At 43.2% G+C, this 23,023-nt stretch overlaps 1 protein-coding gene across 3 annotated transcripts in view; it reads left to right on the top strand.

Annotated features, from left to right (window-relative positions):
• Positions 1-23,023, top strand: part of LOC109400937 (cadherin-87A) — a 1,070,191-nt gene that overhangs the window by 771,408 nt on the left and 275,760 nt on the right. For all 3 annotated transcript variants that reach the window (XM_062846776.1, XM_062846777.1, XM_062846778.1), the window contains one exon: positions 5,001-5,206. In XM_062846776.1, coding sequence (XP_062702760.1) covers positions 5,001-5,206 — 206 coding nt within the window. The remainder of the gene's footprint in view (positions 1-5,000; positions 5,207-23,023) is intronic.

Raw genomic sequence — 23,023 nt, 5'->3', positions numbered from 1 at the left:
GAATCCTCCAAGGATTCTCGTCAGAATCCTCCAAGGATTCTCGTCAGAATCCTCCAAGGATTCTCGTCAGAATCCTCCAAGGATTCTCGTCAGAATCCTCCAAGAATTCTCGTCAGAATCCTCCAAGGATTCTCGTCAGAATCCTCCAAGGATTCTCGTCAGAATCCCCCAAGGATTCTCGTCAGAATCCTCCAAGGATTCTCGTCAGAATCCTCCAAGGATTCTCGTCAGAATCCTCCAAGGATTCTCGTCAGAATCCTCCAAGGATTCTCGTCAGAATCCCCCAAGGATTCTCGTCAGAATCCTCCAAGGATTCTCGTCAGAATCCTCCAAGGATTCTCGTCAGAATCCCCCAAGGATTCTCGTCAGAATCCTCCAAGGATTCTCGTCAGAATCCTCCAAGGATTCTCGTCAGAATCCTCCAAGGATTCTCGTCAGAATCCCCCAAGGATTCTCGTCAGAATCCTCCAAGGATTCTCGTCAGAATCCCCCAAGGATTCTCGTCAGAATCCTCCAAGGATTCTCGTCAGAATCCTCCAAGGATTCTCGTCAGAATCCTCCAAGGATTCTCGTCAGAATCCTCCAAGGATTCTCGTCAGAATCCTCCAAGGATTCTCGTCAGAATCCTCCAAGGATTCTCGTCAGAATCCTCCAAGGATTCTCGTCAGAATCCTCCAAGGATTCTCGTCAGAATCCTCCAAGGATTCTCGTCAGAATCCTCCAAGGATTCTCGTCAGAATCCTCCAAGGATTCTCGTCAGAATCCTCCAAGGATTCTCGTTAGAATCCTCCAAGGATTCTCGTCAGAATCCTCCAAGGATTCTCGTCAGAATCCTCCAAGGATTCTGGTAAGAATCCTCCAAGGATTCTCGTCAGAATCCTCCAAGGATTCTCGTCAGAATCCTCCAAGGATTCTCGTCAGAATCCTCCAAGGATTCTCGTCAGAATCCTCCAAGGATTCTCGTCAGAATCCTCCAAGGATTCTCGTCAGAATCCTCCAAGGATTCTCGTCAGAATCCTCCAAGGATTCTCGTCAGAATCCTCCAAGGATTCTCGTCAGAATCCTCCAAGGATTCTCGTCAGAATCCTCCAAGGATTCTCGTCAGAATCCTCCAAGGATTCTCGTCAGAATCCTCCAAGGATTCTCGTCAGAATCCTCCAAGGATTCTCGTCAGAATCCTCCAAGGATTCTCGTCAGAATCCTCCAAGGATTCTCGTCAGAATCCTCCAAGGATTCTCGTCAGAATCCTCCAAGGATTCTCGTCAGAATCCTCCAAGGATTCTCGTCAGAATCCTCCAAGGATTCTCGTCAGAATCCTCCAAGGATTCTCGTCAGAATCCTCCAAGGATTCTCGTCAGAATCCTCCAAGGATTCTCGTCAGAATCCTCCAAGGATTCTCGTCAGAATCCTCCAAGGATTCTCGTCAGAATCCTCCAAGGATTCTCGTCAGAATCCTCCAAGGATTCTCGTCAGAATCCTCCAAGGATTCTCGTCAGAATCCTCCAAGGATTCTCGTCAGAATCCTCCAAGGATTCTCGTCAGAATCCTCCAAGGATTCTCGTCAGAATCCTCCAAGGATTCTCGTCAGAATCCTCCAAGGATTCTCGTCAGAATCCTCCAAGGATTCTCGTCAGAATCCTCCAAGGATTCTCGTCAGAATCCTCCAAGGATTCTCGTCAGAATCCTCCAAGGATTATCGTCAGAATCCTCCAAGGATTATCGTCAGAATCCTCCAAGGATTCTCGTCAGAATCCTCCAAGGATTCTCGTCAGAATCCTCCAAAGATTCTCGTCAGAATCCTCTCAGGATTCTCGTCAGAATCCTCTCAGGATTCTCGTCAGAATCCTCTCAGGATTCTCGTCAGAATCCTCTCAGGATTCTCTTCAGAATCCTCTCAGGATTCTCGTCAGAACCCTCTCAGGATTCTCGTCAGAATCCTCTCAGGATTCTCGTCAGAATCCTCTCAAGATTCTCGTCAGAATCCTCTCAGGATTCTCGTCAGAATCCTCTCAGGATTCTCGTCAGAATCCTCTCAGGATTCTCGTCAGAATCTTCTCAGGATTCTCGTCAGAATCCTCTCATGATTCTCGTCAGAATCCTCTCATGATTCTCGTCAGAATCCTCTCAGGATTCTCGTCAGAATCCTCTCAGGATTCTCGTCAGAATCCTCTCAGGATTCTCGTCAGAATCCTCTCAGGATTCTCGTCAGAAACCTCTCAGGATTCTCGTCAGAATCCTCTCAGGATTCTCGTCAGAATCCTTTCAGGATTCTCGTCGGAATCCTCTCAGTATTCTCGTCAGAATCCTCTTAGGATTCTCGTCAGAATCCTCTCAGGATTCTCGTCAGAATCCTCTCAGGATTCTCGTCAGAATCCTCTCAGGATCCTCGTCGGAATCCTATCAGGATTCTCGTCAGAATCCTCTAAGGATTATCGTAAGAATCCTCTCAGTATTCTCGTCAGAATCCTCTCAGGATTTTCGTCAGAATCTTCTCAGGATTCTGGTCAGAATCCTCTCAGGATTCTCGTCAGAATCTTCTCAGGATTCTGGTCAGAATCCTCTCAGGATTCTCATCAGAATCCTCTAAGGATTATCGTCAGAGTCCTCTCAGGATTCTCGCCAGAATCCTCTCAGGATTCTCGTCAGAATCCTCTCAGGATTCTCGTCAGAATCCTCTCAGGATTCTCGTCAGAATCCTCTCAGGATTCTCGTCAGAATCCTCTCAGGATTCTCGTCAGAACCCTCTCAGGATTCTCGTCAGAATCCTCTCAGGATTCTCGTCAGAATCCTCTCAGGATTCTCGTCAGAATCCTCTCAGGATTCTCGTCAGAATCCTCTCAGGATTCTCGTCAGAATCCTCTCAGGATTCTCGTCAGAATCCTCTCAGGATTCTCGTCAGAATCCTCTCAGGATTCTCGTCAGAATCCTCTCAGGATTCTCGTCAGAATCCTCTCAGGATTCTCGTCAGAATCCTCTCAGGATTTTCGTCAGAATCCTCTCAGGATTCTCGTCAGAATCCTCTCAGGATTCTCGTCAGAATCTTCTCAGGATTCTCGTCAGAATCCTCTCAGGATTCTCGTCAGAATCCTCCAAGGATTCTCGTCAGAATCCTCCAAGGATTCTCGTCAGAATCCTCCAAATATTCTCGTCAGAATCCTCCAAGGATTCTCGTCAGAATCCTCCAAGGATTCTCGTCAAAATCTCCAAGGATTCTCGTCAGAATCCTCCAAAGATTCAGGTCTGAATTCTCTAAGAATTCAAGTCAGAATCCTCCAAGGATGCTGGTCAAAATCCTGAAAGGATGCTGATCAGAATCCACCAAGGATTCTGGTCAAAATTCTTTTTGAACTCTCATCAGAAGCATTTCATGATTCCTGTCATAATTCTTCAAGGATTCTCATCGTTATCCTTTCAATATAGTTATCAGAGTCTTTCAAGATGCTCGTTTGAATCTTTTCAATAGTGTCGTCAGAATTCTATCTGAATTTTTGTCGGAATTCTTCCAATATTGTTGTCAAAATCTCTCAAGGATGCTTATCAGAATTATTGATTTATTCTCGTCAGAATATTTTCAACATTCTCGTCAGAATCCTTCCAGGATTTTCGTCAGAATCTCAGGATTTTACTCGAAAAGATAAGCACTTAAATATGTTGATGAACAACCATTCTTTATTTTTTTCTGTGATAACATTTGATTTTTTGCTCCAAGATATTATAAAAATGCTCTTATGTATTAACCAACTGTTGCCGTTTCGTGGAACTATATGCTACTATATGAACCATGTTGAACTTGATTGAGATGAGTAATGAATTCTTGCTCCTAACTCTCTGCCACCGAACCAGATCCCACCCTTTCCCATTACCGAGCATCATTTTTATCAGCACTGAATTATTCGTTTGCTCAAACATTACAACTTTTCCTCGTTCCCACCCTTCTACATCCCTTCTTTCCTTCCACCACAAGTCTCTCAAATTCCCATTCAAACAAAGAAAATTCCATCGGAATCCGAAACCGAAACGAATGGAGAAGGACGAGGCTCGGGTGTACGGCACGGCGCACACATATGATGGTGGCGGGTGCTGCTACCGTCGTATGTGTGACACACATAAATCCGAGAGCTTCTCGTAATAAAATTGATGCTTCCGTTTCGGTTCGGTTCCCTCTCCGGTTTCAAAGTTCCGCAATGTGCCACAACGCAACGTCAGCCAGCCATGTGCCTAAGCCTGTCGGTCGATATGTACACCTACTGTCGGTGTCTGGTTGCCGATGGGTTTGATATGTGGAGGCGAGGACGAACTGTGATTTGGGGTTACTTTGATAGCTGACAGCTAGGTAGACATGCTGAGTGACAGTTTTCATGGTAATTTAAATCGAGGAGGTCACTAAACCTTCATAGAACCTTTTTAAAACCAATCATATTTTGAATTGTTTTTGGGCTTAAATATGTTTTTCCACTTGTTATAAAACATAACATTTTTTTGTTTTGGTAGTATGGTGGCTCTAGAGAGGAGGTTTTTGTTAAGGTTCTCTATCTTTTTGAGTCTGTATGGCTTCAATATGCTATGGATATTCTTGTATAGTCTTGATTTTTTCTAATTATTCAGATCTACTTATCTTTTAGATGTTACAACATTTTTGTTTGGATGTTATGGTGGCTCTGGAGAGGAGTTTTTCAAGTATTTGCTGCTTTTTGGATATCCATCAGTTAAACGTTACAACCTTCTACTGTCCTTAGAATGTGCGCTATGTATGTTCCGTTCTCCATCTCGATGCCATATCTTCTGCATGCACAGCATATGTAACTGAAAACGCAGAGAGCAAGCACACAGAGGATGGAATGTACCGATTAATCCCGGTGAAAATGATGACTGATGATGGCTCACAGCGTACCACGAAAAATTCCTCTTCCACTAGGGAATCAATCCGACAAATTTCTCGAACCAAAAACCATAATCCGTAACGTTCTAACCTCTCCCTCTGTATTTCCTCTCACATACAGGTCACTGCAACCTGCCGCCGATTTTCACCCAGGACATGAACAACCTGGCCCTGCCGGAAACGACTCCGGTGGGGAGCGTTGTGTATCGGCTGGAGGGCTACGATCCGGAGGGCGGTAACGTCTCGTTCGGGCTGCTCGGTTCCGACAACTTTATGGTGGACCCGATCAGTGGCGACGTCAAGGTGATAAAACCGCTTGACCGTGAGGTAAGTGTGGTATTTTACGTAATACAATATGGGCTTCGGATAACTGGAAGGAGTCGTAAATTTTCAATAGGCTCGGACCGCATTGTGCATCGTTAATTCATTGTGCGGGGGATGACTATATGTGTGTTTAAGTAGGCACTGGTAAGACTGATTGTGTCAGGGTCGAAGTTTGGATGGAAAAACTTATTTGGTCAAAGAATTTACCAATAAACCCTGAGAGGGATTCAACTGAATCCTTTTGAAGGAATTCCATTGAATCCTTGGGAGGGATTCCACTGAATCCCTGAGAGGGATTCCACTGAATCCCTGAGAGGGATTCCACTGAACCCCTGAGAGAGATTCCTCTGAATCCTTGAGAGAGATCCCAGTGAATCCCTGAGAGGGATTCATCTGAATCCTTTAGAAGGCATTCCATTGAATCCCCGTGAGGCATTCCACTGAATCCTTTTGAAGGAATTCCATTGAATCCTTTTGAGGGATTCCGCTGAATCCCTGTGAGGGATTCCGCTGAATCCCTGAGAGGGATTCCACTGAATCCCTGAGAGGGATTCCACTGAATCCCTGAGAGGGATTCCACTGAATCCCTGAGAGGGATTCCACTGAATCCCTGAGAGGGATTCCACTGAATCCCTGAGAGGGATTCCACTGAATCCCTGAGAGGGATTCCACTGAATCCCTGAGAGGGATTCCACTGAATCCCTGAGAGGGATTCCACTGAATCCCTGAGAGGGATTCCACTGAATCCTTGAGAGGGATTCCACTGAATCCCTGAGCGGGATTCCACTGAATCCCTGAGAGGGATTCCACTGAATCCCTGAGAGGGATTCCACTGAATCCCTGAGAGGGATTCCACTGAATCCCTGAGAGGGATTCCACTGAATTCCTGAGAGGGATTCCACTGAATCCCTGAGAGGGATTCTACTGAATCCCTGAGAGGGATTCCACTGAATCCCTGAGAGGGATTCCACTGAATCCCTGAGAGGGATTCCACTGAATCCCTGAGAGGGATTCCACTGAATCCCTGAGAGGGATTCCACTGAATCCCTGAGAGGGATTCCACTGAATCCCTGAGAGGGATTCCACTGAATCCCTGAGAGGGATTCCACTGAATCCCTGAGAGGGATTCCACTGAATCCCTGAGAGGGATTCCACTGAATCCCTGAGAGGGATTCCACTGAATCCCTGAGAGGGATTCCACTGAATCCCTGAGAGGAATTCCACTGAATCCCTGAGAGGGATTCCACTGAATCCCTGAGAGGGATTCCACTGAATCCCTGAGAGGGATTCCACTGAATCCCTGAGAGGGATTCCACTGAATCCCTGAGAGGGATTCCACTGAATCCCTGAGAGGGATTCCACTGAATCCCTGAGAGGGATTCCACTGAATCCCTGAGAGGGATTCCACTGAATCCCTGAGAGGGATTCCACTGAATCCCTGAGAATCTCTGGTTCAGTGGAATCCCTCTCAGGGATTCAGTGGAATCCCTCTCAGGGATTCAGTGGAATCCCTCTAAGAGGGTACTGCGACAAGCTGATCTTTATTCATGAGTTACTTTATTGAAGAAGACTTGTTTTGCCAAATAAGCATCATATAATTTGACCAGAGAATGGTGGCTCCAAAGAGGAGGAGATGCTTGCAAATTCAAGCATTTCAATGGGTGGTGGCTCCAAAGAGGATTACCTGCTTGAAAATTAAAACGCGGCATGTGATTAAACTAGTTGCATATCTTCAGAAACTCTTCCTGTATGCCTTTAAAATGTCTTTCACGGATCAATTTATTTTTTTCACATTTGGCTTCAGAATTGTTTTGGGATTTTGATGGAAGTTATTCTACGATATCTGGAGCATTTCCACCAGAGATTCTTTCTGAAAATCTTCTAGGCAATTCAACAGGGTTTGCTTAAGAACTTACCTAGCAAATCCTTTCAAGGTTTCCTTCAGAAATTTCTCCATGGATTCTTTGAAGAAAAAAACTACAAAAGTTTAATTAGGAAATTTCGGAATTTTAACTGAGATTTCTTGAAAATTTTCCCAAAAGATGCTTTGAGAAAACCATTTTTCACCTTCACGAAAATAATCATGAGATATCTTGAAACATTCGTTCAATGATTATTCCTGATAATATTTTAAGCATTCTTTTAGGAATTATAATAGGAAGTCTTGCAGATTTTTTTCTAGGAAAATCCTCAATGTATTCCTTTCGAAAATGCTTAATGAATGCCTTTAGAGAATCGCCAAAAAATTTCGTATAGAAAACCTTTCACGGTTTCCATCAGAATTTTCTCTACGGATCGGAGGAAAACTTCTTAAAAAATTCCAGCAAGAATTTGTTCAGACACTTCTCCAAAAATTGCTACAAAAAATGCATAGTTGCTATCAGAAATTGGTCTAGAAATTTCTCCAGATATTAAACCAAGGATTGCCCTGAAAACTTTTACTCAGAAATTCGAACCATTGCTTCTTTTGAGAATTCCTCCGGGGATTCTATCAAAAAAATCCGAGAAATTTTTAGAAGGTTGCCTTTAGAAAATCTTCTCAAGATTCTTTAGAAATTTTCCCAATATTTTCAAAAGCAATTTTTCCAGGGATTATAAGGATATCCTTAAGATATAAATTCAGCACAACTTCCAGGGATTTGTTTAAAATGTCTTTCATTGATTACTTTACAAAATATCTTCAGAGATTGCTCTGGATTTTTTTTCTTAGATTTGTTACAAAATGGCTCCAGGAATATTTTTTTTAAATTTCCTAGGATTCTGATTTTCTTCAACGGGTATTTCAATACCTTTTAAGATTTCCCCAAATATTTAACCAAAGATTCTTATAAAAAAGCTTTCCTCAATATTCCAAGAAATTACTCTATGGGCTTTTAAGATTTTTTTCCGGTGATTGAAATGCTTCGGAAATTTCTTGCGGAATTCACTCAGGAGTTCCTTCGCGGATTCCTTTAGAAAACCGCAGGAATTTTCACATGGAATTGATACCAGCACTGCTCTCATGGGGGTAGTCTAACGCTGATGAGTTATGGAAAGTCAATGATGTCGATTCTTGCTAGGGACAGTGAGGGACAGATTTTTTCTTGGGATTCCTTCAGCAAACTCCTGCAGGGAATCCTCCGAAAATGTTTGCTGGTACTCCTGCAAGACTTTTGCCAGGAGTTTCTACAAGAACTCCTCTAGGGATTTTAGAATTTCTTCTAAAGATTGCTTCAGAAATTTCTGATGTGACTACTATCAGAAACTTGGCAGAGCATCCCTCCAAAGATTTTCTAGAAAAATTACTATGGATGCTTTCAGTTATTTCACCAGAAGATACTCAAACAATTTTTCTAAAATTTTCTCAGGGGATTTCTCCTAGATTCCACTCAAGATTTTCCTATAGGGCTTCCTTGAATTTCCTGGGGGGTTTTTCTTGAGATTTATCCATTATTACCTTGTGCTATTTCTACGAAGAATATCTCTATGAGTTGCTTTAAAAATTTCTCTTGTGATTTCTTCCAAAATTCCTTCAGATTTATGTAGATATTTTTGCTGGGAATTCTTCTGGAATTCATCCTAAACAACTTGAGCCATTTCTACAAAAGATATTAGTCCAGATGTTTTTCCAGGAATTCCTCCGTGGATTTTTCTAGGAATTTCATCTGGAATCCTAATCAGGAATTCTTCAGAGATTTCAATGAGATTCCTCCAATTGTTTTTCGAATAATTCCTGCATGCGTTCTTTCTAAAAATTGCTTAAGGGATGCATCTACGAATTTCTTTGGAGATTGTTATAGCAATTGTCTCAGAAATTACTGAAGAGATTTATCCGCGAACTCCTTAAGAGATTTCAAATTTTTATAAAAATTTTGAATGTTTAAAATTTTTAATTTTATTTAATAAATTTAATGTGTTTTTCTCAAGAATTCAAGAATTCAAGAATTCAAGAATTCAAGAATTCAAGAATTCAAGAATTCAAGAATTCAAGAATTCAAGAATTCAAGAATTCAAGAATTCAAGAATTCAAGAATTCAAGAATTCAAGAATTCAAGAATTCAAGAATTCAAGAATTCAAGAATTCAAGAATTCAAGAATTCAAGAATTCAAGAATTCAAGAATTCAAGAATTCAAGAATTCAAGAATTCAAGAATTCAAGAATTCAAGAATTCAAGAATTCAAGAATTCAAGAATTCAAGAATTCAAGAATTCAAGAATTCAAGAATTCAAGAATTCAAGAATTCAAGAATTCAAGAATTCCAAAATTTTTCAAAAAAAAAATAAAAAAAAATGAATAATATAAAATACTAAGCATTCTTATTGAGTCATACTCTCAGAGCTCCTACATTGAACCATGAACGCTCAATTCATTTGCGTTCAGTATTCACGCCCAATATCCACCTCGAAATATGCTCTCCAATCCAAATTTATGGATGATCCACCTGACAACCGATTCAATGATGAAACTAAAGCATTGCTTCAAGTGCGAAGTAGTTTGCAGAACAATGCATAAATGCACCTCACTAACCGACGGTTCCCACCTTCCTTCTCTTCATCATCATCATCGTCGACGAGAGAGAAGGGGCTTTACGGCTGCTCCCATTGGGATAAGGTAATTGCCAAGGGATCACTTGCCTCGCTCGGTTGACTGACTGCCCTACTGCCATTGTTTCTCCCATTACCATGATGATCATCATCGCCATCCTTTCCTTGCGAAGCGGGGCCGGGGAGAAATGGATATTTAAGCACGCATATCCCGATGAAAAGGGATTCCGTTGCACACGTTCCCACATATAAACATTTAGATGCGCACTAGGGTTTCCTTTCAGGATTTCCTGTACAAAAACACATAAACATAAAAAAAAATAAAAAACATATGTGAAGTTAAAAAAAGTAAAACTTCATTTTGTATAATTTTGTTTATTTTTTATTAATTTCAAATCTTTCAGCAATTTTCTTTTAAGTTTATACAGTTTCTCTTTTCTTTTTCTTTTTTTTCAAATTAATTTCCCATTTACAGAATTTTGAAAATTTTGATTTTTGAGCATGAGCATAGATGACCGTACTATTCGTAGTTGCTACTCCGTGATTGACCAGAACAATCGAAGTTGCACAAGGAACCAACAGACGGAGCTTGGGAGTAGCTTACCGTCCTCAATGTGCATCTTCGAGAATTCCAAACTTTATTAGGTCAATAACGGCGCCGGCCACGTCCTTACGGTCATCGAGGAAGGAAAGGAATGTTATTATGACGTGCGTTGCTTACTAAAGACCGAGATCACCTCTGCGTCTCCACGTCTGTCATGGGAAGGACTTTTTGTTAGTGGGGAGGGGAAAGGGCGCATGATATGAGTTCACTTTGGTAAGTGGAGTGATTCATGCAACCCTATTAATATCAAACCACTTATTTTCATTTGGACTAAAACAAAACACATGCCGACATCGAAGATGACGAACCATTCAGATAGTTTTCGAAGTGCGAAAATTAACGAAAGAGAAAATAAAGTGATTTGAACCAACGTGGCTTTGGAACTTGGGCCGACACTTGACGTGACGAACATTTCAATGTCTGTTGACTAAAATCGCAAAAAATGTTGATGTTGCATTTATCGTATCATAAATCGCCCCGTACGAAGATGAGCAGTCAAATAGACGACGACGACGACGACGACGACGACGACGTGCACGCGGACGATCCGAATGAAAACGCGGCCTGTACACTTTGCCACCAAAAACTCACTCAGAATTTTGAAAATTTTGATTTTTGACGAAAAACAAAAAATAAAAAAATCCTCAATTATCTTAAAAAAACGAAACGTCAGAAATATCTTTGAAAACGTACACAATGATTTGTAATTTAAGGTCGAATTTTGACCAAAAACTGGAACAAAATTGACAAACCCAAGTTTGAATTCATTTTTGTATGAAATTTGAAATCCTTGCAATACGATTCATATCATATTTTTAGGCAACCTTGAAAGATGAAGGTAACATTGTATTTCTAAAAAAATCTGAAGAAAGTTCGCCACCTCAATATTTTTTCTAAAACTAAAAATTTGTTCTCATTTTTGTGTGATTTGATTCTAAATGAGCACACAAATTCCAATTTTCAACAACTTTTGAAAAATAGGCCGCACCCTATTGCGCGCACACACATGCCTATGCGATGCATTTATGGCGATGGAGATAAGATGGGATCACCTTCCTCTCCGGCTCACCGACGAACGCTTATTGCCATCGCCGGTGGAATGTCTGGGTGGTAATTATATGATTGCAACCTGCGCTTTGCAATAATAACGATGGTGCACGGTGGTGGTAGTGGTAGTGGTACTGGTGGTAAACAAAAGCCTCCTGTGGAATCGTTCAATGAAATACGTTATTTGTCCGGGTGATTTAGGGTTATTTGTTGGCCGTTTGGAACGTTTAGGCCGAATTCCTTTTCACCGGAATCGTTTCATAATCTAAAGTGCTGTGCTGGTCTATGGAGCACGGCAGAGGTGGTGCTTGAGTATGTGAAGTGTTATCAAAGTCCTCAATTTATCCGGTCATAATCTCTCCAACTTGCCATGAAATCGCAGCGCAGGCAGAAGCGAAGCCATCTTCATCTTGGAGGGGGGAACTAATTCCCCCTGAGCCGAAGACACTTTAGAAAGTGACTTCTAGTTCTTGGGCGCCCGCCTTGAGATGATGGCTTTCTTCTCCATGATGAGGAGTAATTTACCGCTCAAGAACTGTGCTTGACTTTGCGGTTGACGTTGATCCGATGCGATGATGCTGTGAGGAGACACTTTGCTTCACCGTGTCAAGCACAAGGTTCAATGACGTATGTAGTGATAATATTATGAAGCTGAAGCGATGAATATCAGAATAAATTCCTTCAAAATATCCTATGAAATCTCGTAGGAGTTCCGAAGAAATTTCCTGAGAAATTCCAGAAAGGATTCCCTGTGCAACTACCGGAATAATTCCCAATAGATTCTTCGGAAAAGTTCCTGGCGGATTTTCCAAAGGATTTCCTGGACAAATTTCCAGAGGAATTCTCGAAGGATATTCCCGAGGAACTCCCGGATGAATTCCCGAGGAATTCCCTAATATGTTCCCGGTGGAATTCTTTTTTACAAGGAGGAATTCTTAGCGGGATTCCAGTAAGAATTCCTGCATGAATTGCAGCAGGTATTTCCGGAGAAATTCCAAGAGAAATTCCAGGAGGAATCCTTGAAGGAATTCCAGGAGGAATTCCCGGAGAAATTTCAGGAGGAATTCCAGGAGGAATTCCCGGACGAATTCCAGGAGGAATTCCCGGACGAATTCCAGGAGGAATTCCCGGACGAATTCCAGGAGGAATTCACGGAGGAATTCCAGGAGTAATTCCCGGAGGAATTCCAAGAGGAATTCCAGGAGGAATTCCCGGAGGAATTCCAGGAGGAATTCCCGGAGGAATTCCAGGGGAATTTCAGGAGGAATTCCAGGGGAATTCCAGGAGGAATTCCAGGAGGAATTCCCGGAGGAATTCCCGGAGCAATTCCAGGAGGAATTCCAGGGGAATTCCAGGAGGAATTCCAGGGGAATTCCAGGAGGAATTCCAGGGGAATTCCAGGAGGAATTCCAGGGGAATTCCAGGAGGAATTCCAGGGGAATTCCAGGAGGAATTCCAGGGGAATTCCAGGAGGAATTCCAGGGGAATTCCAGGAGGAATTCCAGGGGAATTCCAGGAGGAATTCCAGGGGAATTCCAGGAGGAATTCCAGGGGAATTCCAGGAGGAATTCCAGGGGAATTCCAGGAGGAATTCCAAGGGAATTCCAGGAGGAATTCCAGGGGAATTCCAGGAGGAATTCCAGGGGAATTCCAGGAGGAATTCCAGGGGAATTCCAGGAGGAATTCCAGGGGAATTCCAGGAGGAATTCCAGGGGAATTCCAGGATGAATTCCAGGGGAATTCCAGGAGGAATTCCAGGGGAATTCCAGGAGGAATTTCAGGGGAATTCCAGGAGGAATTTCAGGGGAATTCCAGGAGGAATTCCAGGGGAATTCCAGGAGGAATTCCAGGGGAATTCCAGGAGGAATTCCAGGGGAATTCCAGGAGGAATTCCAGGGGAATTCCAGGAGGAATTCCAGGGGAATTCCAGGAGGAATTCCAGGGGAATTCCAGGAGGAATTCCAGGGGAATTCCAGGAGGAATTCCAGGGGAATTCCAGGAGGAATTCCAGGGGAATTCCAGGAGGAATTCCAGGGGAATTCCAGGAGGAATTCCAGGGGAATTCCAGGAGGAATTCCAGGGGAATTCCAGGAGGAATTCCAGGGGAATTCCAGGAGGAATTCCAGGGGAATTCCAGGAGGAATTCCAGGGGAATTCCAGGAGGAATTCCAGGGGAATTCCAGGAGGAATTCCAGGGGAATTCCAGGAGGAATTCCAGGGGAATTCCAGGAGGAATTCCAGGGGAATTCCAGGAGGAATTCCAGGGGAATTCCAGGAGGAATTCCAGGGGAATTCCAGGAGGAATTCCAGGGGAATTCCAGGAGGAATTCCAGGGGAATTCCAGGAGGAATTCCAGGGGAATTCCAGGAGGAATTCCAGGGGAATTCCAGGAGGAATTCCAGGGGAATTCCAGGAGGAATTCCAGGGGAATTCCAGGAGGAATTCCAGGGGAATTCCAGGAGGAATTCCAGGGGAATTCCAGGAGGAATTCCAGGGGAATTCCAGGAGGAATTCCAGGGGAATTCCAGGAGGAATTCCAGGGGAATTCCAGGAGGAATTCCAGGGGAATTCCAGGAGGAATTCCAGGGGAATTCCAGGAGGAATTCCAGGGGAATTCCAGGAGGAATTCCAGGGGAATTCCAGGAGGAATTCCAGGGGAATTCCAGGAGGAATTCCAGGGGAATTCCAGGAGGAATTCCAGGGGAATTCCAGGAGGAATTCCAGGGGAATTCCAGGAGGAATTCCAGGGGAATTCCAGGAGGAATTCCAGGGGAATTCCAGGAGGAATTCCAGGGGAATTCCAGGAGGAATTCCAGGGGAATTCCAGGAGGAATTCCAGGGGAATTCCAGGAGGAATTCCAGGGGAATTCCAGGAGGAATTCCAGGGGAATTCCAGGAGGAATTCCAGGGGAATTCCAGGAGGAATTCCAGGGGAATTCCAGGAGGAATTCCAGGGGAATTCCAGGAGGAATTCCAGGGGAATTCCAGGAGGAATTCCAGGGGAATTCCAGGAGGAATTCCAGGGGAATTCCAGGAGGAATTCCAGGGGAATTCCAGGAGGAATTCCAGGGGAATTCCAGGAGGAATTCCAGGGGAATTCCAGGAGGAATTCCAGGGGAATTCCAGGAGGAATTCCAGGGGAATTCCAGGAGGAATTCCAGGGGAATTCCAGGAGGAATTCCAGGGGAATTCCAGGAGGAATTCCAGGGGAATTCCAGGAGGAATTCCAGGGGAATTCCAGGAGGAATTCCAGGGGAATTCCAGGAGGAATTCCAGGGGAATTCCAGGAGGAATTCCAGGGGAATTCCAGGAGGAATTCCAGGGGAATTCCAGGAGGAATTCCAGGGGAATTCCAGGAGGAATTCCAGGGGAATTCCAGGAGGAATTCCAGGGGAATTCCAGGAGGAATTCCAGGGGAATTCCTGGAGGAATTCCAGGGAAATTCCAGGAGGAATTCCAGGGAAATTCCAGGAGGAATTCCAGGGGAATTCCAGGAGGAATTCCAGGGGAATTCCTAGAGGAATTCCAGGGAAATTCCAGGAGGAATTCCAGGGGAATTCCAGGAGGAATTCCAGGGGAATTCCAGGAGGAATTCCAGGGGAATTCCAGGAGGAATTCCAGGGGAATTCCAGGAGGAATTCCAGGGGAATTCCAGGAGGAATTCCAGGGGAATTCCAGGAGGAATTCCAGGGGAATTCCAGGAGGAATTCCAGGGGAATTCCAGGAGGAATTCCAGGGGAATTCCAGGAGGAATTCCAGGGGAATTCCAGGAGGAATTCCAGGGGAATTCCAGGAGGAATTCCAGGGGAATTCCAGGAGGAATTCCAGGGGAATTCCAGGAGGAATTCCAGGGGAATTCCAGGAGGAATTCCAGGGGAATTCCAGGAGGAATTCCAGGGGAATTCCAGGAGGAATTCCAGGGGAATTCCAGGAGGAATTCCAGGGGAATTCCAGGAGGAATTCCAGGGGAATTCCAGGAGGAATTCCAGGGGAATTCCAGGAGGAATTCCAGGGGAATTCCAGGAGGAATTCCAGGGGAATTCCAGGAGGAATTCCAGGGGAATTCCAGGAGGAATTCCAGGGGAATTCCAGGAGGAATTCCAGGGGAATTCCAGGAGGAATTCCAGGGGAATTCCAGGAGGAATTCCAGGGGAATTCCAGGAGGAATTCCAGGGGAATTCCAGGAGGAATTCCAGGGGAATTCCAGGAGGAATTCCAGGGGAATTCCAGGAGGAATTCCAGGGGAATTCCAGGAGGAATTCCAGGGGAATTCCAGGAGGAATTCCAGGGGAATTCCAGGAGGAATTCCAGGGGAATTCCAGGAGGAATTCCAGGGGAATTCCAGGAGGAATTCCAGGGGAATTCCAGGAGGAATTCCAGGGGAATTCCAGGAGGAATTCCAGGGGAATTCCAGGAGGAATTCCAGGGGAATTCCAGGAGGAATTCCAGGGGAATTCCAGGAGGAATTCCAGGGGAATTCCAGGAGGAATTCCAGGGGAATTCCAGGAGGAATTCCAGGGGAATTCCAGGAGGAATTCCAGGGGAATTCCAGAAGGAATTCCAGGGGAATTCCAGGAGGAATTCCAGGGGAATTCCAGGAGGAATTCCAGGGGAATTCCAGGAGGAATTCCAGGGGAATTCCAGGAGGAATTCCAGGGGAATTCCAGGAGGAATTCCAGGGGAATTCCAGGAGGAATTCCAGGGGAATTCCAGGAGGAATTTCAGGGGAATTCCAGGAGCAATTCCAGGGGAATTCCAGGAGCAATTCCAGGGGAATTCCAGGAGCAATTCCAGGGGAATTCCAGGAGCAATTCCAGGGGAATTCCAGGAGCAATTCCAGGGGAATTCCAGGAGCAATTCCAGGGGAATTCCAGGAGCAATTCCAGGGGAATTCCAGGAGCAATTCCAGGGGAATTCCAGGAGCAATTCCAGGGGAATTCCAGGAGCAATTCCAGGGGAATTCCAGGAGGAATTCCAGGGGAATTCCAGGAGGAATTCCAGGGGAATTCCAGGAGGAATTCCAGGGGAATTCCAGGAGGAATTCCAGGGGAATTCCAGGAGGAATTCCAGGGGAATTCCAGGAGGAATTCCAGGGGAATTCCAGGAGGAATTCCAGGGGAATTCCAGGAGGAATTCCAGGGGAATTCCAGGAGGAATTCCAGGGGAATTCCAGGAGGAATTCCAGGAGGAATTCCAGGGGAATTCCAGGGGAATTCCAGGGGAATTCCAGGAGGAATTCCAGGGGAATTCCAGGAGGAATTCCAGGGGAATTCCAGGAGGAATTCCAGGGGAATTCCAGGAGGAATTCCAGGGGAATTCCAGGAGGAATTCCAGGGGAATTCCAGGAGGAATTCCAGGGGAATTCCAGGAGGAATTCCAGGGGAATTCCAGGAGGAATTCCAGGGGAATTCCAGGAGGAATTCCAGGGGAATTCCAGGAGGAATTCCAGGAGGAATTCCAGGGGAATTCCAGGAGGAATTCCAGGGGAATTCCAGGAGGAATTCCAGGGGAATTCCAGGAGGAATTCCAGGGGAATTCCAGGAGGAATTCCAGGGGAATTCCAGGAGGAATTCCAGGGGAATTCCAGGAGGAATTCCAGGGGAATTTCAGGAGGAATTCCAGGGGAATTCCAGGAGCAATTTCAGGGGAATTCCAGGAGCAATTCCAGGGGAATTCCAGGAGCAATTCCAGGGGAATTCCAGGAGGAATTCCAGGGGAATTCCAGGAGGAATTCCAGGGGAATTCCAGGAGGAATTCCAGGGGAATTCCAGGAGGAATTCCAGGGGAATTCCAGGAGAAATTCCAGGGGAATTCCAAGAGGAATTCCAGGAGGAATTCCAGGAGGAATTCCAGGAGGAATTCCTACTGGAATTCCAGGAGGAATTCCAGTAGGAATTCCAGGAGGAATTCCTACTGGAATTCCAGGAGGAATTCCTACTTGAATTCCAGGAGGAATTTCTACTGGAATTTTAGGAGGAATTCCAGGAGAAATTCTAGGAGGCATTCCAGGAGAAATTCTAGGAGGCATTCCAGGAGGAATTCCAGAACGAATTCCAGAAGGAATTCCAGAAGAAATTCCAGAAGGAATTCCAGAAGGAATTCCAGGAGGAATTCCAGGGGAATTCCAGAATTAGTTCCAGGGGAATTCCTGAAGGAATTCCAGGGGAATTCCTGAAGGAATTCCAGGGAAATTACTTGAAGGAATTCCAGGGGAATTCCTGGAGGAATTCTCAGGGGAATTCCTGGAGGAATTCTCAGGGGAATTCCTGGAGGAATTCTCAGGGGAATTCCTGGAGGAATTCTCAGGGGAATTCCTGGAGGAATTCTCAGGGGAATTCCTGGAGGAATTCTCAGGGGAATTCCTGGAGGAATTCTCAGGGGAATTCCTGGAGGAATTCTCAGGCGAATTCCTGGTGGAATTTTCAGGGGAATTCCTGGAGGAATTCTCAGGGGAATTCCAGGAGGAATTCTCAGGGGAATTCCAGGAGGAATTCCAGGAGGAATTCCAGGAGCAATTCCAGGAGGAATTCCAGGAGCAATTCCAGGAGGAATTCCAGGAGCAATTCCAGGAGGAATTCCAGGAGGAATTCCAGGAGCAATTCCAGGAGGAATTCCAGGAGCAATTCCAGGAGGATTTCCAGGGGAATTCCAGGAAGAATTCTCAGTGGAATTCCAGGAGGAATTCCAGGAGGAATTCCAGGAGCAATTCCAGGAGGAATTCCAGGAGCAATTCCAGGAGGAATTCCAGGAGGAATTCCAGGGGAATTCCAGGAGGAATTCCAGGGGAATTCCAGGAGGAATTCCAGGGGAATTCCAGGAGGAATTCCAGGGGAATTCCAGGAGGAATTCCAGGGGAATTCCAGGAGGAATTCCAGGGGAATTCCAGGAGGAATTTCAGGGGAATTCCAGGAGGAATTCCAGGGGAATTCCAGGAGGAATTCCAGGGGAATTCCAGGAGGAATTCCAGGGGAATTCCAGGAGGAATTCCAGGGGAATTCCAGGAGGAATTCCAGGGGAATTCCAGGAGGAATTCCAGGGGAATTCCAGGAGGAATTCCAGGGGAATTCCAGGAGGAATTCCAGGGGAATTCCAGGAGGAATTCCAGGAGGAATTCCAGTAGGAATTCCAGGAGGAATTCCAGTAGGAATTCCAGGAGGAATTCCAGTAGGAATTCCAGGAGGAATTCCAGTAGGAATTCCAGGATGAATTCCAGTAGGAATTCCAGGAGGAATTCCTACTTGAATTCCAGGAGGAATTCCTACTGGAATTTTAGGAGGAATTCCGGGAGAAATTCTAGGAGGCATTCCAGGAGAAATTCTAGGAGGCATTCCAGGAGGAATTCCAGAACGAATTCCAGAAGGAATTCCAGAAGGAATTCCAGGAGGAATTCCAGAAGGAATTCCAGGAGGAATTCCAGGGGAATTCCAGAATTAATTTCAGGGGAATTCCTGAAGGAATTCCAGGGGAATTCCTGAAGGAATTCCAGGGAAATTACTTGAAGGAATTCCAGGGGAATTCCTGGAGGAATTCTCAGGGGAATTCCTGGAGGAATTCTCAGGGGAATTCCTGGAGGAATTCCAGGGGAATTCCTGGAGGAATTCTCAGGGGAATTCCTGGAGGAATTCTCAGGGGAATTCCTGAAGGAATTCTCAGGGGAATTCCTGGAGGAATTCTCAGGGGAATTCCTGGAGGAATTCTCAGGGGAATTCCTGGAGGAATTCTCAGGGGAATTCCTGGAGGAATTCTCAGGGGAATTCCTGGAGGAATTCTCAGGCGAATTCCTGGAGGAATTCTCAGGCGAATACCTGGTGGAATTTTCAGGGGAATTCCTGGAGGAATTCTCAGGGGAATTCCAAGAGGAATTCTCAGGGGAATTCCAGGAGGAATTCCAGGAGCAATTCCAGGAGGAATTCCAGGAGCAATTCCAGGAGGATTTCCAGGGGAATTCCAGGAGCAATTCCAGGGGAATTCCAGGGGTATTCCAGGAGGAATTCCAGGGGTATTCCAGGAGGAATTCCAGGGGAATTCCAGGAAGAATTCCAGGGGAATTCCGGGAGGCATTCCAGGGGATTTTCAGGAGGAATTCCAGGGGAATTCCAGAAGGAATTCTAGGGGAATTCCAGAAGGAATTCCAGGTGAATTCCAGAAGGAATTCCAGGGGAATTCCAGGAGGAATTCCAGGGGAATTCCAGGAGGAATTCCAGTAGGAATTCCAGGAGGAATTCCAGTAGGAATTCTAGGAGGAATTCCGGGATAAATTCTAGGAGGCATTCCAGGAGGAATTCCAGGAGAAATTCCAGAAGAAATTCCAGGAAGAATTTCCTGGAGGAATTCCCGGTGGAATTACTTGGAGCAGCAAATTTGCTTTCTTGACCAAACTATTTGACGTTTCAGTCATTTTTTCTAGTAAACGCCTTTATTTTGACATCATCCAGACTAGCCTTACTACATCATGTTGCTACTGTATTACCATGTGCAGGTCTTGTAAGAAGCATTATTGCAAGCATGCAGTGAATAACCATTATTCCGTGTCATCGTCAAGCTTGTCTGGCTCGCTGAATGACGACCCGCTTTGGTATGCTACAGCCTCATACGCTTACAATCAACCGTAAAATATTCATACTTGTACATTGCTTCTCCCACCGAGAGTGAATTGATTCGTTGGTATTTGCGAGGTAATTCCAAATATAAGCTTATGAATTATAACACTAAATCAAAGAATTGTTTCACATTCGCTAGGGTCATGTCACTAATAAAAAAAAATCAACGCGGTGAGTTAGCTTAGTTTCAAAATATCACTTTAGGACACTCATGTTTAAAAAGAGGCATAAAATCATAAGTTTCAAAAATCTTTAGAAAGTATTTTAACTCCTTCTTCGGCCACTTGTTAATTGGTTGAAATTCTATCTTCAATACTTGAGCTAACAATCGCTTAATTCACTATTAGTTTTGAGCTGTTTTTATTTGCAAAAAATATTTGGTTTGGAAAAAATGTAAAAACAATACTTTGCACAAAAAATTGCAAAAATAATGACTGAAAACACAAGTAAGGGCGACTTTTATTTACCTTATATTTGGAAAAATAGACCAATTTCTTACGCAACTTACAGGTTTCTCATCATTGCGTGTTTATTTTTCTAAATTTTTAACGTAAAGTTAATTTTTAAAGCAGCTATAGGATTCAATACATATCATCATAGAACTCAAATCGATCCTACAACAAGCTTTTCGCATTTCCTCATTCAACTGAAAAAACAAATAATCGAAAAATGCTTTTATTTTCCCACTACTATCAATATCATCCTCATCCTCCACCACGCGCATTTTCCCACGCTGTAGTAGGATCACATATCACGTGTACCAACTACTCATAAATCATTTATTTCATTTTCGGAAAAGGGTAAATTCAATTTTGCCAAACAACAGGGCTGCCTCTTCCCGCCCTTTTTGGCCACCCTGCACGTCTATCCTCACCAACAACAAATTCCTCCGAGCAATCATCGCCATTTTTCATCTTCCGTGGTGTCGATAAAAATGACGGGAAAATTCGCTCGATTTCGCCGCTCCAGCTCCTATACGGCGAGCTTTCCTATGAAGACGATTGCTTGCTGCTGTTGGGGAGGAAATGGCTGGAGCGGGGAGGCATCATAATCTGTTTCTATTTTCCACAATTCCACCACTTCCCTTGCTGGCTGGCTGACTGAGCTGCAACCCGTTAATCTTCTGCCACTGCGCTCGCTCCTCGTTCGACTTCGAAATGCTTGGGCCAAGGTTGCACACCATCGGCCCTCCGTGACGGGTTGCTGGGGAGCACGGGATTGAACGTAATTGAATGTTTCAATTACAAAATTTACAAAATTTACAAAATTTACAAAATTTACAAAATTTACAAAATTTACAAAATTTACAAAATTTACAAAATTTACAAAATTTACAAAATTTACAAAATTTACAAAATTTACAAAATTTACAAAATTTACAAAATTTACAAAATTTACAAAATTTACAAAATTTACAAAATTTACAAAATTTACAAAATTTACAAAATTTACAAAATTTACAAAATTTACAAAATTTACAAAATTTACAAAATTTACAAAATTTACAAAATTTACAAAATTTACAAAATTTACAAAATTTACAAAATTTACAAAATTTACAAAATTTACAAAATTTACAAAATTTACAAAATTTACAAAATTTACAAAATTTACAAAATTTACAAAATTTACAAAATTTACAAAATTCACAAAATTTACAAAATTTACAAAATTTACAAAATTTACAAAATTTACAAAATTTACAAAATTTACAAAATTTACAAAATTTACAAAATTTACAAAATTTACAAAATTTACAAAATTTACAAAATTTACAAAATTTACAAAATTTACAAAATTTACAAAATTTACAAAATTTACAAAATTTACAAAATTTACAAAATTTACAAAATTTACAAAATTTACAAAATTTACAAAATTTACAAAATTTACAAAATTTACAAAATTTACAAATTTACAAAATTTACAAAATTTACAAAATTTACAAAATTTACAAAATTTACAAAATTTACAAATTTACAAAATTTACGAAATTTACCTCGATAGAGCCTATCATACCCACTTCTCCCATATCGCTTTTTATTTCGGGGGCCACTTCGAATAACCCGGAAAAGTGCAAATATTCGCGGCGGGTGGGGTGTAAAAATCGGTTGGATCGTGTGCGGTTGCAGGATGCAGAAGATGCGCACGGGAGTGCGATTCAATTGATTTCGTGGTGGAACGTGCTTGCTTGCAGCAGGGAGCTTTCGGATGCTCTATAGCCGACTGTTGGATGCTGTTTGGCTTCCTTTATTGAGTTTATTTGATCGTCGTGTATCCATCTCCATCCGTGCCTTAGTGGTGCTGTGGTACCGATTTCAGGGTTTATTTTCGTTTTTTTTTTGCGAAACGTTGGAGTGGGAGTACCACTCAAGTAATTACCACTATGTGGACTTCGTTAAATTGAACTAAATAATTTCGAGAAACTGAAAAATAACTAGTATTGATTTGAGTTTCGGCGTAAATTCAAAACCATTAAACATATATTTGCTTATTTTAATTATTACCTATGAAAAAAGAAACGCATATTCCTATCTAAAAGCATCTAAACAGCATTGTCACAATTCTTCATTCACATCAAAATCAAACAATTTTATATGCATAACACTCAACTGAGGCAGAACACTAGAACCCATATTGCACCGTCCAATTCAATTCACTCCCACCGAAGAGAACAGAACAAGTCAATAACGGCAAAAACTAGGCGACCCCATTAAAAACAGGACTGCGACTGAGTGCTGTCATCACTTCATCTGTTAATAGCAATTCTACTGCAATGCCGTGTACGAAACGATGATGCATGTTTGAAAAACTCATTCACCATGTAGGTAGATCAAACACGAATTGAGTAGGTTTGCACAAAAGCTAACGATTGGTGATTCACTGATGTTCACACCAAAGCTCTTTCTATTTTTTAGAAATTTGTTAAATGTGAAAACCATTACGATAATTGCAGAAGACATTTCTTCAGCAACTCCATCTCATCTTTTGACTGTTTCTTCGCTATTCGTTCGTTGATCCGTTAAACAAATTCTTCGTTAAAAT

This window comes from Aedes albopictus, chromosome 1 (assembly GCF_035046485.1).
Source record: "Aedes albopictus strain Foshan chromosome 1, AalbF5, whole genome shotgun sequence".
NCBI classification, from domain to species: domain Eukaryota; kingdom Metazoa; phylum Arthropoda; class Insecta; order Diptera; family Culicidae; genus Aedes; species Aedes albopictus.
Note: the sequence above shows the minus strand (reverse complement) of the source record. Positions and strands in the feature narration are given on the sequence as shown.